Source organism: Hemiscyllium ocellatum, chromosome 11 (assembly GCF_020745735.1).
Source record: "Hemiscyllium ocellatum isolate sHemOce1 chromosome 11, sHemOce1.pat.X.cur, whole genome shotgun sequence".
Taxonomy (NCBI): Eukaryota; Metazoa; Chordata; class Chondrichthyes; order Orectolobiformes; family Hemiscylliidae; genus Hemiscyllium; species Hemiscyllium ocellatum.
This window is the reverse complement of record NC_083411.1, coordinates 38,308,310-38,325,920: the sequence shown is the minus strand read 5'-3', so window position 1 is coordinate 38,325,920 and position 17,611 is coordinate 38,308,310. Positions and strand designations below refer to the sequence as shown.

Here is a 17,611-nt window from a genome sequence, read left to right as displayed (position 1 = left end):
TGTCCAGGCAATTCTGGAAACAGTTTAAAACTATTACGAGTGGAATAAAAAAACAAAATTATTTACCGACATTTATCCTTTCTATATGATGATTCTGAAAAGAAGTATTTTGCTTTCTGTGTAAACGTAATAATTTGCTGTTCTGCCACCCTCTCTGGCTGGAACTGAAACACAAACAATAATCCATTTGACAGCAATTGCTGTGATTTGTTATGTATTTGCGACCTGCCGTAAGGCGGTGTACTTCCTGCTGGGCCTCGTGGAGTTGGGAGTTACTGAGGCTGCAGAATGTTTAAGAAGTGAGTGTTTTATTTCAATCGTTAACTTTAACTTTCTTCACAGAAATAATCGTTTTGTAATGTTTAGATGCCTCCTGTCTGTTGGTTTGAGTTCTAATTTGTTGCACTTGGCTTTAATGATCGTTTTCCCACCCGCTATAAAGGTGTCATTCTCTTTCATGCGATTGACTCGAAATAACGTTCAGGATCTCAGCGCTGTCCTCTTCCTTTTGATTTTTGGTGTAGGATTTTACTGATTTAAATATCTCTCTTTTCCGAAGTAAAAAACAGGAGGCACTTCTATTCTGTAACAAACTGGAACGGACAGCTTGTGTTTGACCAGATTACCTATTGAATAAGGTAAAAACAATGACTGTAAATGCTGGAAACCAGATTCTGGATCGATTTCGCTGCTCGTTGGATGCTGCCTGAACTGCTGTGCTCTTCCAGCACCACTGATCCAGAATACCTATTGAATAACTCGAGATCGTTATAAAACGAAGATTGGATCCCCATTTCGAACAGATTTACAGAAGCAAAATACTGCACATGTTGCCTCCCAACCAGAAGTAGAAGTAGAACATGTGAAATACTCAGTAGGTCCGTCAGGATCTGTTTTGAGAGTAACTAACCTTCCAAGTCATTTCTAATTTATCAGAAGAGTGTTTTTGAATGGCTCTTAACAAACGCTCTAATTTTAAGTACAGTGGACCTGGTGAGCTCCAGTTAGTCACTTGCTGTCAGGCTTGGTAACACAACACTTATGTTAATATGGTATTGTGTGGACTTAGCCATGTGATTTTTTTAAAAATCTGGTGACTGTAGACAGTATAAGGTTCAATTCTGACGTGTTCTTTGGTCAAAATGCCTGCTGATGTGTTTAACTCAGGCATGGTAGTTGAGGAAATGAACCCCAGCAAAGTTGACATCTTTGGAAAAACAGCGAGAACAATTTTGAAACTGTGTGTATGTGGAACCCAGGGTATTTGTGTGAAGTGTTTCTATTGTGTTTTAGAAGATGTTGACAATGATATTGATTCATTTATTTTCTATCTTAACAGATTTGATGAAAAGGAAAATGTTACAAATTGCATCCAACTGAAGACATCTGTTATAAAAGGCATTAAGAATCAGCTGGTTGAACAGTTTCCTGTAATTGAGCCATGGTTGAACCAAATCATGCCAAAGAAGGACCCTGTAAAAATAGTGAAATGGTATAATTTAATATTTGATTGCAAAGAAAATTCAGTTATTAAATGATATTGCTCTTCTGTCTTCAAGTGCCACTTCTGCTCAAGAGTTTGATCTGAGCAATTCATATTTGCAGTCACAACGCAGATAGATTATTTACATCACACCTACACATTCTATTCCATTTCCAGTCATAAACTATGACTTTAAATGCTTTATAATTTTACAGCATTTGGCCCATAGCCTTGTATGTTTTGACATTGCAAATGTACATCTAGATACTTTGGAGGGTTTATCATGTTGTGAATTCCAGATTCTCACCTCCTTCTGAGTGAAAAAAAAATGCCCTCCTAAACTTTCTGTTCTTTACTATAGATCTATGCTCCATGGACACTGATCCCTCCACCAAGGGGAACATTCCTTCCTGTCTACCCCATCTCTGCACTCAAATTTATACATCTCAATCATGTCCCCCCTCAATTTCCTCTGCTCCAAGGAAAACAACCTCTGTCTATCTGATCTCTGCATAACAAAAACTCTCCAGCCCAGGCAACTAAATTTCATCTGCACCCTTGCCAATGCAATTACATCCCTCCACAATGTCGATTCAGAACTGGACACAATACTCAAGCTGTGAACAAACAAATGTTTTATATAATTCCACCATAATCTCCCTACTCATAAAGTCAATGCATTGGCTAATAAAGGCAATAATCCAACATGCTTTCTTAACCACTTTCTCTCCCTGTCATGCTATTTTAAGCAACTAGTGAACATGCACACCAAGATTTGTCTGATCCTTATTGCTTCCCAGGATCCTACCAATCATCATGTATTTGTTTGTCCTGCACGTGCGTCACCTCACACTTAACCTGGATTGAATTCCATTTGCCAGTGATTAATCCAGGGGCCCAGCACAAAAGAATGATATCACAGGTAAACTGTAAATTCATTTGATGGTGGTAACTGCTAATGTGATATCCATTATAGGTTATTTTAAGATTGAAGGTAAATAGGAGAAATATTTACAGGCTACAAACTAAAAGACCAATACAAAACTATAAAAAATCAACTTAAGAATGAAGGGATTACAGTAGAAATGCTGGGCAGGTGATATTTTCGAAAGGCAAGACGTGGGCTAGTGCACCCCATTGTGATTTATGGTGAGTAATCTACAGCAAGTGTTGGTTGCTGAAAGAACTGCAGCTCAGATCTGATGAGCTGGAGTCTGAGCTCTGAACATTGCGACTCATCAGAGAGGGGGAGAGCTATCTGGATGCTATGTTTCAGGAGGCAGTCGCACAGATCAGATTAACGACTTTAAATTTGGTCAGGGACAGGAGGGTGTGACTATGAGCAAGGCACGTAGAGGGATCCACGAAGTATTGCTGAAGGACCCTCAGCCTTTAAGCTGGTCTAACCTGGATTTTAGATCCTTGTTGCCTATGCAAATGAGGGCGGTAGAGAGAATGAGTAAACTTGACCATAGCACCATGGTATAGGCAGCTATTCAAGAATGGGGAGAAAGAAATGTATTTTAATCAGGGATAGTACAGTCAAGGAAATAGACCCTGTTCTCTGTTACCAGAATTGAAGATTCTTGAAGACTGTGTGTTCATACAGAGAGTATGGAAAGGGTCAGGAAGCTACATTCTGATGCAGCAGATGTGGGGACGACTGTGAGAAGAGGAGCAGTCAACACGGCACTGAGGGTGTTCTACTTAAATGTACAAAGTATATGAAACAGGGTAAATGAGTTTGTAGCGCACATTGAAATTAGAAGGGCATTCAGACACATGACTGCAAGGAAATCAGGACTGAGAACTAAATATCCAAGGATACATGTTTTATAAAAAGGACAGGCACATGACATGGGCAGAGTGGGCTGAGTTGACTTATTAGAAAGAAATTACATTTAATCTATAACAAGAAGTGATATAGAGTAGGAAAGTGTAGAATCTGTGTGGGTAGAGTTGAGTAACGCAAAGGAAGAAAGGCCCTGATGGGTGTTGTGTACAGGACTCTTAGCAGTAGTCAGGATGTGGATAAGAAAATAAATCAGCAGATAGAAAAGTCATATTAGAAAAGCACTATTGCAAAAATCATGGGGGACTTCAGTATGCTGGTGGACTGGGAAAATGAGGTACATAGTAGATGTCAGGTAAAGGAATTCATACAACGTAGATGAGAATTTTTTGGAGCTGCTTATGGTAGAGCCCATTAGGGAACAGGAAATCTCTTTGAAATCTGAAGCACAAAGGAACTTGTGAATCCGATTTCACAATTCTCTTAAAATTAACGTGTGTCTTAAATACATCCAATATTCTCCCCCACAGTTCCCACTTAGTTGTCTGTTTATTAAACGTTATTATTCACTGTGTGAAAAGAAAATTCCTGATATTGAACTTAAGTTAATTCTCTGGTCATGTTACCATAGCATCAGTATCCTCTATCTGTTATACTTATATCAGATTTTCTTTGTGATGTCTCTTTAAGTGTTAAGATATATACTTTTTAAAACCATTTATCTTTGTCAGTTTGACATTAGAAATTGCTGTTGTTGCTGTCATCTGCCTCCGTATTTTGGAATTGTCCTGTTAAACCTTGAATATGCATCGCATACTCCAGATGTGACTTGACTTGTACTCTCCCAGATATTCAAATTCTGTACGTGAGCTAGAGTGCTTCAGTGTTATGTGATAGTCTTAATACATCACTTTAAATTGCTTGGGCACTAAGTATATCTGTAACAGTCACAATTCTAATCTGATATTATTTGAAGTGCTCTCCAGATACAATGTTTGAAAGGATAAAATGAATTATTGTACCACTTAGATTAAAGAGGCATGTTCATCACTCCACTGTTGCTCTTTACTGAAAGCTGACTGACAACATTATATATATTATAGATTTGAATCTGCCCAAACTAAACACAATTTATGGCATCAGGAAGGAAAAGAAGGGGGTTCCCATATGTGATTCCTGATCAGTGTTGCACCTAGCCTATGCATCAATTGGGATGCTGCTACTTACTACTACTGGGCAGAGGAAAGGAACAATACGCTAGAATTCCCAATCATGTTCCCTACTTAGTGGTCTACTGGCAAATGTGTTTCCAAAACTTGGGCAAAAGCAAAATCATGATATCCAACTAATCAGTTGCAAAATCTATTGACCATGCATAGTGAGGTACATTTTATATAGTGGTACTAAGAGTAGACTTGTATTGCCAAGTATTAACATTCTTTAATAACGATGAGCACAAGACTTGAGAAGGCAATTTTAAAAAAGCTGTTTGTCTTAAGTTGCAAGGACTGTCAGTGTCCATGGAACTTTATCCCAGTAAGTGATGGAAAATGACAGAATCTTGTATTCACAATTCAGAATTAAGTGACGAGTCCTCAGAAAAAGCCTTAACATGCTTTAAAAGCTTCTCAGTTGTGTTAACTTAGGTCAGTTGGTAGCACTGTATGAGATTGAGGTTTTGACTTGTATTATGACATCAGTCTACATTATAGCAATGATAGAATGCTGAATTAATGAAGGTTTGATTATTTAGCTGAGATCCCTTTTTCCAGTGGATCAGGTGCCATTAATGATCCCACAGCAGGACAGGGAAGAAAATTGAAGGTTGTCCTAAATGTTCTTTTCCTTCAGCCCTCTGTAAAAGAAAACAGGATCACTCGTCAATGGCAAAGACCATCTGCTAAAAGCAACACTCAATATCTGCTTCTCCCTCACAAGAGACAACCACAAGCGGGCGGCACGGTGGCACAGTGGTTAGCACTGCTGCCTCACAGCGCCTGTAGACCCGGGTTCAATTCCCGACTCAGGCGACTGACTGTGTGGAGTTTGCACATTCTCCCCGTGTCTGCGTGGGTTTCCTCTGGGTGCTCCGGTTTCCTCCCACAGTCCAAAGATGAGCGGGTCAGGTGAATTGGCCAAGCTAAATTGCCCGTAGTGTTAGGTAAGAGGTAAATGTAGGGGTATGGGTGGGTTGCGCTTCGGGGGGTCGGTGTGGACTTGTTGGGCCGAAGGGCCTGTTTCCACACTGTAAATCTAATCTAATCCAAAGTCCTTCTCATGGTTTGTGAAACCAAGTGCTCTAGAAGGCCATTTATCTAGGGAAAAAACTTCGAAGTGATCATATAGTGACCACGCCAATATTCTTCCTTTTCACCACCATAAATTATAGCGGTCGGAGCGGTCTCCTTCCCAGAATGTGGGCAATACCAGGAGCAGTTCCTTTTTGGCAGATTGGCAGTCCCAGGTTTCTTAGCTGAAATGGGGGTCCTCAGAGGAGGAAGGAGCAACAACATAAGCTAGAACGGGGTACTGTCTGCTTCAGCACTGAATTTGAGCCCAGTTTGGGATCTGGCAGCTTCAGCAGACTAATGGCGGCGATGATGTTTATGGAGGCAAGATGGTGCCAAAGAATTGTGACATGTCTCCAGCATTGGCAGCACAGCTCCAGGCCTTGTTTGGGCCTGGGTACCTGACAGAGGTGGTGGCATTCTGACTGTGGCGGGCATGCGGGGACTCGGGGCACCTGAGTGTTCACAGACTGAGTGATAGATTTTATGGTTTTATTTTTCTGGCAGTGAGGACTTGTGGTGGTGGAGGAGTGTTCTGGACATTTCCTTTTCTTTTGGTTGTTTCTTTTATTTCTGCTTCTGTTTTTAAACCTGTCTTTTGTCTCCTAAATTGGCACCAGAAAATGGCGATTTTTGTACACTTTCCCTGTACTCTGCTATCCTTGTACTCGAGAACACGTGACAATAAAATTTAAATCTAAATCTTTCATTGCGGTGTTTTGTTGATTGTAGAATGGCTGCCTTCATGAGAAAAATCATTCCACTTCTAAAAGTGACTTATTAGATTTGTGTTGTATTGAGGAAAGTTCAAAAATAGGGTGTGAAGTAATTCATTTATTTAAAAATCATAAGTGATTATGAAAAAAGGCACTTTTTTATGATTATCAACTTTTTTTCTGATACAAAATGATGTACAAACTATAGAATGTTTTGAATAATCTGGTTGTCTTTTGTTTTTAATGGAATTATGATTTTTGTGAGTTGAGCCTGATTTTTGTTCTTTCTATTCTGTTTTCAGCCATGAACATATAGAGATCCTGACTGTTAATGGAGAACTGCTATTTTTCAGACAAAGGGAGGGACCTTTCTACCCCACCTTACGATTACTTCATAAATGTAGGTTTACTGCCCTTGGTATATTTGGAGGACTTGTAAACCTTGGGGAAATGTGGCTATGTTCCTCAAGTTTTTGAAGTAGAAGCTAGAATTGTATGTTTATTGTGAAATAATGGGTACTACTACTTTTTTTTAATGTTTTTATAAAATTGTTTTAAGAAGAGCAGTTCTTTCTGCAAACAATTGTGAACAGTGATGTTACTGTTTAATCAGGCAATAAAATAGCCTCTGATCGTACATGTGCACAGAGTGTCATTACTGCTTGGCAGATGACAAGGTGTAGTCAACAATGTAGTGGATCTACCATCTGTGCATCACACCTGATATTTTGTTCTCAGATCAGCACTTCTCATTTAATTGCACTAGTGTATGCAGATCAAAAATAATATTTATAGTGAACATCATGCCTCTCTCAGTATAAAATCAACCTGCAAAGATATTGTGAAGTCTTAGTTTTCTAGATTTAGAAAAAGTGCAATTATCCATTTTGGCAGGAAGAATAAAAAAAGTATATTATCTAAATTGTGAGAGATGCAGAGAAATCTGAGTGTCCCAGTGCATGAATCATTAAAGGTTAGTATGCAGATACTGCAAGCTTTTAGGAAAACTCATAGAATGTTACAGTTTTATGTGAGGGGCTTCAAATACAAAAATTAGGAAGGTTACACTTCAGTTATACAGAGCATTGGTGAAATCACATCTAAAGTACCCCATACAGTTCTGGTCTTTTTTAAGGAAGGGTGTTGATGAAAGCAGCTCAGAGAGGTGAATGAATATCTGGAATGAGTAGGTTGTGTTAGGCAAGATTGGAGAGGGTAAGCTTGTACCATTGCATGCTAAAGGAATATAAGGTGTCTTAATTGACACTTTGAAGGAGAATCTAGGACAAGGGATCACTATTTCAAACACAGGGATTACCCATTTAAGACTGAGATAAGAATTTCTTCCTTGCGGAAGGTCATGAGTCTTAGGAGTTTTGTGTAGGTTTAAAGCCCCAAAGAGCGGTAGAAGCGAAGCCTTGAATATTTTTAAGGCAGAGATATAACCTTTCAACCTCTTGCTGATCAAGGATTTTAAGGGTAGCTGGGAATGCAGAGTAATCAGATTGATCGTATCATTGAAGGGTAGGCCAAGTGGTTATACTCCTGCTCCTGATATTTATGACTTTATGCCAAAAGTATGTAGCTGTCAATTTTATTATGTAAAGTTTGTGTGTTAATATGTTCTTCAAAGCAATGTAGTTGGATGGAGATAAATAATAATCTTAATGAATTAATACAGTTTATACAAGTTTTTTTGGAAGTCTTGCACAGTTATTCGATCAGGAAATAGTAAACCTCAGTCAGATTATTGAACAAGCAGCATATTGTGGTCACATGAGCATGAGAGTCAGCTAGATTGTCCATATTGGATGGATGTTCAGCATTTCATCGAACCAGTGAGCTTGTGACTTGTTTGAAATCTGGGACTGAATGACTACACAAAAGACCAGCTGTGATACCATGTGCAGCTGTTATGGAAGCACAAAATGAGCAACTGTTACTTTAAAAGGAACTCAAGAGTGCGGTGATAGAAGCTGCAAGATCTGAGCTCGCCACACATATTTACTACTTCTGTTGAATATGACAAAAATACTCAGGCTCTGAATGATCAGTAAGGAGGATATATTTTGACTTTAGTATGCTTCTGGCTGATGAAAGGACATCAGTTATTCAGGGAAAGAGTTCCTAAATTCATGATATCTTTGGATTTGGGGCCAAAGGTCAAACCAGATATCTTGTTTGGAGAAATAACTGGAGAAGAGAGAAGTAATAAGAAATTTGCTTAAAAAGCATGTAAGAAAGGCACTATTACAATGATCTTGGAGGATTTCAATATTCAGTGCACTGGGAAAATCAGGTTGGTAGTGGAACTCAATAAAGAATATGTGGAATATTTTTTGGAGCAGCTTGTAGTAGAGTCAACTAGAGAACAGGTAATTCTGGATGTGGTAAAAACAATGACTGCAGATGCTGGAAACCAGATTCTGGATTAGTGGTGCTGGAAGAGCACAGCAGTTCAGGCAGCATCCAAAGTGCAGCGAAATCGACGTTTCGGGTTTCCTGATGAAGGGCTTTTGCCCGAAACGTCGATTTCGCTGCACTTTGGATGCTGCCTGAACTGCTGTGCTCTTCCAGCACCACTAATCTCGAAATCTGGATGTGGTGGTGTGTAATGAAGCAGACTTGAATAGGCAGCTAAGATGAAAGAATTCCTTGAAAGCAGAGTTGCAGGTAGACAGGACAGAGAAAAAAGCATTTCGTATGCTTGCCTTTCTTGGACAGTGCATTGAGTACAGGAGTTGGGAGGTCATGATTTGGCCACTTTGGGAGTATTGCATGCAATTCTGGTCTCCCTACTACAAGAAGGATGTTGTGAAACTTGAAAGGGTTCAGAAAAGATTTACAAGGATGTTGCCAAGATTGGAGGATTTGAGCTATAGGGAGAGGCTGAATAGGCTAGGACTATTTTCCCTGGAGTGTCAGAGGCATAGGGGTGACCTTTTACAGAGGTTTAGGAAATCATGAGGGACATGGATAGCGTAAATACACCAGGTCTTTTCCCAAGGGTGGGGGAATCTGAAGCTAGAAGGCATATGTTTTAGGTGAGAGGGGGAAGATTTAAGTGTGAGCTAAACAACAACTTTTTCACAATAGGGTGGCATGTGTATGGAAAGAGCTACTGGTGGAGGCTGGTACAATTATGCACTGCTGCCTCACAGCGCCAGAGACCCGGGTTCAATTCCCGCCTCAAGCAGTTGACTGTGTGGAGTCTCCCCGTGTCTGCGTGGGTTTCCTCCAGGTGCTCCAGTTTCCTCCCACAGTCCAAAAAAAAATGTGCAGGTTAGGTGAATTGGCCATGCTAAATTGCCTGTAGTGTTAGGTGAAGGGGTAAATGTAGGGGAATGGGTCTGGGTGGGTTGCGCTTCGGCGGGTCGGTGTGGACTTGTTGGACCGAAGGGCCTGTTTCCACACTGTAAGTAATCTAATCTAAAAAAAATTTAAAATACATCTGGATGGGTATATGAATAGGAAGGGTTTAGAGGGATATGGGCCATGTGCTGGCAAATGGGACTAGATTAATTTAGGATATCTGGTCAGCATGGACGAGTTATACCGAAGAGTCTGTTTCCATCCTGTTCATCTTTTGTTAAAGTAGTCAATTATAAGTACCATATTGGCTTCTCCATCTGGAAGTAATTTGATCATTATCAACATTTATTGAAGAGGAGAGAACACAAATGTTGAAGAATTAGTATTTATTCTGAATGGGAAATTAGAATTGTTTTTCTCCAGAATACTAATCGTCTGCTTCACATTTCAATATACTAAAAAACTAATGCCTGTTCACTGAAATCTATAAAAAACTTAAATTCAGTGTTGATGAAGTATTTTAAATTTAATTTATTAAATCACATTAAAAAAAGGTAACTGCAGTCAGATAACCCTTTGCATTTTTGAGTCTCGAATTATAAGATTGTAAGACTATCATACATTTTATGGTCTTATAATTCTAGACTTCAAAATGCACATAACAAAAAATAATGAAGAAGTGCACGGATGCTCAAAATCCAAAACAGGAATTGTTGGGAAAAATACTCAGCAGGTTTGGCAGCATCTGTGGAAAGAAATGAGAGTTAATGTTCCAGGTCCAGTGACTCTTCCTCAGAACTGATGGTAACAACAAAAAAGTTGATATTTATGCAGATGAGGAGGTCACAAGAGAAAGAGAGAGAGAGAGAGAGAGCCTGAAGAGAGAGGAAAACAGACAGACAAAGGAGTGGATAAAAGTCTGCCTGAGGGAACGAAGAGCTGCTAATTTGGGCTATTAGTAGTTAACGATAGGCTGTGTGTGGTCACAACCAGTGTAATGTCAAGGTCTGGTGTGTGGGGTTTGGAGCAAAAACATGTTGTTGTTGGATATCTGTATACCAAATTCCTTTCCACTGAATACTTCAAAGGTGAGGGAGTTGTTAAGAAATCTGAAGAAAAATTTAATTCCTTAAAGGGTTTAGGCTGCCCCTTACCTTGAATTTCTGACTCGACCATGCTCTTTACTTGGGTGTATCCACGTGCATCATTGTAGACATTGCTGCACGTATCTCTCTAAACACACCAGCCTCCACAGGTATGGTAAGTCTCCATTTGGGTTAGGGTGGTGCGCAGTCCCATTATGCGGACTCCAGACCCTAAAAGCACACCAATGAATCCTAGTTCGAAGGACTTATGCTCGAAACAAGGATTCGTTTGCTGTTGCTCCACGGATGCTGCCTGACCTGCTGTGCTTTTCGAGCAGCACACTCTCAAATCCTAGTTCAAAGCCTTTTTCCCCAGCTATTCTGCTGTAGTTCTTGACAGAACCTTGGGAAGTGGCCCTGTCAACAGGAATATTACAACCTAATGAAAAGCTCATTTTATTTACTGACGTTTTAGATAATTTGGATGGCTGTCACAAATCTCTTCTGCAGCTCATCAATACTTCAGTCGACAATCAATTGAGGTTACGTACTCCTGCTTTGATTTATAGTTTATACCCTTCCTACAGGGGTTAATGTTTTATGAATTGGACAAAGCTAACGCAAATTAAAAGAAATGTTTGCTTTAATTGCCAGTTTGTTGTTTCTTCCGTGATCAAAAGCGTGACAGAGCTTTGTTGCAGACGAAACAATGGCTCTATTCTTTTGGTCAGATCTCCCACATCACATCAGTTGGTTTTTCTATGCACATCCTCTGTGGCTGTAATACCATATTTTGCATTTTGTTCTATTATCCTGGTGTACTTCTGTCAGTATGATTTGCCCAGATAGCCTGCAAAACCGTTTCACTGTATCTCAGCACATGTGACAATAATTAATCAAATCAGGTGCAATCATCCAAGTTGATATGCCTCTCAAAAAGATGATTCCCCCCAAAAAAACCTCGAACTGTAACACGGTACACTAAACTTACATTTTCAAAGAGATTCCTCCTGACTGCAAGCCTGAAACACCTGGAAAGCAATACACATGTGAATGGTGGATGTGAGCAGGGTAAGCCTGAGCTGTAATGCTCCCACTATTCCACGGTAGCATAGACCAGGCACACTTGATGTCTAAAGGAATGAAAAATGTCCAGTTAGACAATTTCCTAAAATCATTTGGATAGGAGAAGACAAATGTCAAAGAATTATCCTTAATTTGACTGTAGGATTTTACATTTGCTGTGTTTATTTGGAATGGGTTTGTAGTGGACCTTTAGTATTATTTTAATTATAATTTATGTACAAACATGACTTGAGGTATGTATTTTGTAATGAAAATGTTTTACTTAAAATAATTTACATAACTTTAATGTTCATTATCTCACAATTCTTTGTCACAGATCCTTCCATCTTGCCACATCAACAGGTTGACAAAGGGGCTATCAAGTTTGTGCTTAGTGGCGCCAATATTATGTGTCCTGGACTAACTTCCCCCGGAGCAAAGCTTCATCCAGCCGACACTGACACTATAGTTGTATCCTCAGTGTGACTCACTTGCCTGCTTGAAACCAAATTCTATGAATAAGTATTTTTATTTACAGGAGTTCTAGTTCATAAGGGTGTGTTGTGCATTGAATTGTTTTATAATCTCATCAGTGCAATTGGTCGTTTAATGCATTTATATAGTAGTCCTTGAAGGTGTGATAAATATGGTCAGATTTCTTGTTGTTTGAAAATGATTGTTCGGCACATTTTTAAGGGCTCCTAACTTGTTTGTTTTTTCCCCCTACCCTTACAAGGGCAGTCAGTCCTCCACTACTGTTACAGTTTCTCTGGGACAGAAAAAAAATCAAGAAAGGACAGAATTTTGACCACCGAATTAGTTAGTCAACAAAAATTCTTATTTATATCTTAACCTTGAGAGTGAGTGTTGACTAACTATTTGGTGGTCAGAACATAGCAGGCAATTATTTCTTTCTTCACTTTTTTTCTATCGCAAAGAAAGTGTAGTTCACTTTACTAGCTACAACTACTGTCCTGACTGAAATCAAATAAGCTTAAATTTAAAACAAAATATTCTAGGCGTGTGGGTTCGACCAGCATTTATTACCCATCCGTAACCAAGTGGCTTGACAGGTTCAGTCAGCCACAGTGGATTTTATAGATTAGATATATCTGGGCAACTTTGTACAATATTGGGAAAATGCCAGAGTCACAGGTATATTGGAACAGCTTAGCTAAGGTGCAGCTAAATCTGGAGTACAAGTCTTGAATATTTATAGCTGGCATGTTGTCAGGCCCTTTTCAGTATCCAGAGCCTTCAGCAATTTCCTCAAATCACAGAGTGAATCAAAATGATTATAGACAGACATTTATAATCCTGGAGATCTCAGGAAGCTGAGCTGGATCATCTATTTGGCACCTCTCCCTGAAGATCAATGCATATGCTTCAGCCTTTTACTTTGCACTGATGTGCTGGACTCCCACATCATTGAGAGTGGAAATATATTTGGTGACTCCTCCTCTTCTACTTGTTAATTGTTTAATTGTCCACCATCATTCAAGACTTATCAGTTACCATATATACTTGTTTAAAAAGATCAATCACATGTATAAGTCGACCCCTTAGTTTTGGTCAAAAAGTTTGTATTTTCCATATACCTTGTGTATAAACCGATCCTAGTTCTTCACAGTTACTGATGAACATTTATGAGTCAGTATGCCTGCCTGTTGCACTCCACTCTGGCTTTCCAGTCTGCTAGCTGTACCTCTCCATTCCGGGCCTTCTAATCGGCCAGCCGTCATGCTCCACTGTTGGTTTTAAGAATGACTGTAATCTGCGGAGTCAGTTTCTGTGGTTTCAGTTACCCTCGGTTTAACGCAGCACAAATATGTTACATGGAACATTCCAGAACTAGGGACCAGGGGGCTGCCTGGAAGGTAAATTTCCCGTTTTAAATTACCATATGGATATTGACTTGTTTGTGATTGTCTTTCTTTTGCTAGTACTTCGAATACATAAGTACACAAACGCCTATCAAGACTTGAGTACAAATTTCTTTGTTCACCATATGTCCGATACTCAACCACAGTAGATAGTACCTGTATAGTATGAAAGTATGAGAATTGTTTTAGCACTTTGTACAAGCTGGGCCCATTTTACTTTGTTTAACATATTTGTGGGCGGCACGGTGGCACAGTGGTTAGCACTGCTGCCTCACAGCGCCTGTAGACCCGGGTTCAATTCCCGACTCAGGCGACTGACTGTGTGGAGTTTGCACGTTCTCCCCGTGTCTGCGTGGGTTTCCTCCGGGTGCTCCGGTTTCCTCCCACAGTCACAAAGATGTGCGGGTCAGGTGAATTGGCCAAGCTAAATTGCCCGTAGTGTTAGGTAAGGGGTAAATGTATGGGTGGGTTGCGCTTCGGCGGGTCGGTGTGGACTTGTTGGGCCGAAGGGCCTGTTTCCACACTGTAAGTCTAATCTAGTCTAATCTAATCTTAACTTTACTAATATCCAAGAAACTCAAACAATACATAAAGTACAAGAGATTTGAGAGCAGCATACCATCATATGACTGATTTAATTGCAAGTCTTTCTACTGAATAACATCTGCCTCAACTATCAAAACAATGCCTAGGATTACCTTACATCTCAAATTAGTTCAGAAAATTCAGTATGGTTTCCATTATACCACTTATATACAGAACAGCTTCGGATATGCTTCTGTGTTAGGTCTTGGAAAATATCCCCTGTGGGAATGGGGGTCTACTGTACCATTCTACCATACCAGGCAGAATGGAGACAATAATTTTGTAGATAAATATTCAGTATTGGCCATTATACTTTTTTTGTTTTGTTGTTTGTTACTTTATATTGAGAGCTGGCTTTTTGTTTGTCTAATTTTTGACTCATGCCACGCATGAATTTCATCACCTCGAAAACAATACCTCATATATAAGTTGACTCGCTATTTTCAGCTTCATAGGCTTCAAAACCCGACCTATACTCGAGTATATCCAGTAGTTATGGAATCACTTGTCTCTAGCTGTCATTTGCTGCTCTCTCCCTTTTGACATGCAAGTAATCCGTGTTGTTGCTCCACCATGCTGATAGCTCATTTCATGTATGCCTGATGCTACTCCCGGTGTACTCTCCCACACCCTCAATTGATTGAGGGTTGATCCTCTGGTTTGATGGCAATGGTATGTGAGGGATATGCTGAGCTATGTGGTGACTGAATACAAGTTCTGCCATGCTGATGGCCCACAGTGTCTCAGAATGCCCTACTTTTACCTGTTAGATCTGACATGCCTGTGACAGGTGAGATGAAGTTGACTCCATTTTCCCCCTCATTATTTCCCTCACCATCTGCTGCAGAATCCATTCAGCAGCTGTGTCTTTTAGGACTTAACCAGTCCTGTTATTAGTGATGCTGCTGAACCAGTTGGTAATGGATATTGAAATTCTCTGCACAGAGAACATTTTGTACCCTTTTGTGACTCCATGCTTTTCCAGTGTTGTTCAACATGGGAGAGTGTTGATTCATCAACTAAGAGAGGGGTAGTAGTGTTTATCAGCAAATGGTTTCCTTGCCTTGTTCAACAGTCCGATGTCAGTGTAGGGAAGTCCTCGGACAACTCCATTCTGACTGTACCCTGTTGTACTACAGCCACCTCTGTTTATATATTTGTCCTACCACTTGGATATGGGCATGTCCAGTGAAGGTTTGGAGATGCTGGTGTTAGACGGGGGTGTACAAAATTAAAAATCACACAACACCAGGTTATAGTCCAACAGGTTATAGACGCAGAATCCTGTGTCTTACAATCTTATACTCCACAACCAGCTGATGAAGGAGCAGCGCTCCGATAGCTAGTGCTTCCAAATAGACTTGTTGGACTATAACCTAGTGTTGTGTGATTTTTAACTTTGTATTCCCAGTGAAGGTGATGGTGGAATCTGGGACATAATAATCTTCAGGAAATTCTATTTGTTAACACTGTCAGACTGTGATTTGGCATGTCTGTCAGACTGCACTCCCAATCTTGGTAATGGCACAGAGGACTTTGCAAGATTGGACATGGCTGGCTTTTCCATTTTTGATCCCAGTCTTAAGGTTGATGACAGATGGTCTGTATGTTTATATTTTTAGCAGCTTGACAAGGCCATTTCAGGGGGCAGTTAGTAGTCAGCCACGTATTTCTGTGGGTCTGGAGTCAAATGTCAGCCAGACCAGATAAGGACATTACTGAACCAGATAGTGATACTGATTCGGGCTTCTTTTAGTTTCATAGTTCAGAAGATGTATAAATTGTGTTTTGTAATCCTGATTATGCAAATTATTTTTATTTAAAAAAGAAAAAATACTACTCAACCCTAAAACAAAGTCAATGTTAGTCAAAACATCTTGCCTCTGAATGTATCTTTCAACTGTTATAAGTCCTATCCTACTGCTTACTGTAATTACACCTTACCTTTGATGTTTGCTAAAATATGGCTGCATTCAGCTTTATTTTGTCCTCCCTGGCCAGGCCACATATTCTTCACAGTTTGATAACTAATCCCTTGGGAAAGTTTACAGTCTTAATATATTCCTTTATCTGAACTATAGAAATTAATATTAAACAACAGATTTCATGTAGTTATATCTGAAGATTTGATTTCTATATGAAAAGTATTCATCTTTTTGTTAGTTACTGTTCAAATGCAAGTACTTGGCTTTATTTTTTAATTGCTGCAAGTTTCCTTAACTGACTGTTCTTAAGGCTATTACAGCAGAGGGCAAGCAACATGCCCTTTCTGTGGGAGTTATGAAGATGCCAGCAGATAAAATGTAAGTATGTCTTAACTTTCTTTGTTGTTTTATTTGTTTAAGGAAAACAAATCATCCTGGAAGCTAGCTGAAGCTGATGGTCATGAAAGCAAAACACATTTGAAAGTCTTCTTCCAGTTTCAGGTAGTAATGGGCCCATAAAATAAGTGTCCTTGATTTCAAGTATATTACAATCGCACTCAGACTGTAAGAAATCAGCGTGGTACACAATCAACGGTTTTTCTGTTCTGTTTTGAGACATGGGGAGAATCTTTTAAAAAAAATACAGATAGGTTAGGATCAGTTATGAAGTTATTGCTGTTTTACAATAGATTAAAGAAATACATTGTTTTGCACATCCAAGTCCTTATTGATTCTGTGTTATTTCCACAGAGAACAAGTCAATAAAGGTATTGGAATCGAAAACATGCATTACTTAAATGATGGTCTCTGGCACATGAAGACATACAAATAACACATACCAGCGATGTGGGAACTGTTGGAAGAAACATGGATAGACCAACTGCAACACAGACATTTGTAATGTTGGATTTTGAGTTTTTTATTTTGCTTCAAATAAACCCAGCACTTCAGAGAAAACGACACCTTTTTGTTCATCGGTTCTGGATAAATTCCTCCCTATTGAAACCTGTTCCAATTACAGAAGAACTTGTATTTACTTCTCTGCACAACAAAAACATGAAAATTTATTTACAACCTGACTTTCGTTAAATCATGAATCACTGCAGCTGTCTTTAGCTTGTACAGTGGTTTGTACAACATTGTTGCATGGTTAATTTCTCTTTGTTCAATAAATATCCAAGATTGCACAATGTTTATCTTACTCATAGAAACTTACAGATCATCACTTTATGTAATTTCACAGTTGGAAGACCTTGTAAACATTTGTAGACTTCACTGGTTATTCCCCTATGTTTGCTGTAAATACCTTATTCCAGGTACACTGAGGTGCTATTTCACATAGTGTTTTAATGTCTTTGTGGGGAAACCTATCAAGTTTACTGGATTAGATCAAAAAACAATAGAGTAAACATAACTTGGCTATGTAGTAGTTTATTAAAATACTGGGTAGAAAGTGGCAATTTTTTTTTCTTTCAGG

The 17,611-nt window shown here is 39.3% G+C and overlaps 1 protein-coding gene across 1 annotated transcript; it reads left to right on the top strand.

Annotated features, from left to right (window-relative positions):
• Window positions 1–234: 234 nt before the first annotated feature.
• On the top strand, window positions 235–17,324 carry mcts1 (MCTS1 re-initiation and release factor). Its single transcript, XM_060832139.1, has 6 exons — window positions 235–299; window positions 1,340–1,492; window positions 6,582–6,679; window positions 12,079–12,212; window positions 16,445–16,512; window positions 16,885–17,324. The coding sequence occupies exons 1-6, from the start codon at window positions 289–291 to the stop codon at window positions 16,964–16,966; spliced, it is 546 nt and encodes a 181-aa protein (XP_060688122.1). The 5' UTR covers window positions 235–288; the 3' UTR covers window positions 16,967–17,324.
• The last annotated feature ends 287 nt before the right edge of the window (window positions 17,325–17,611 follow it).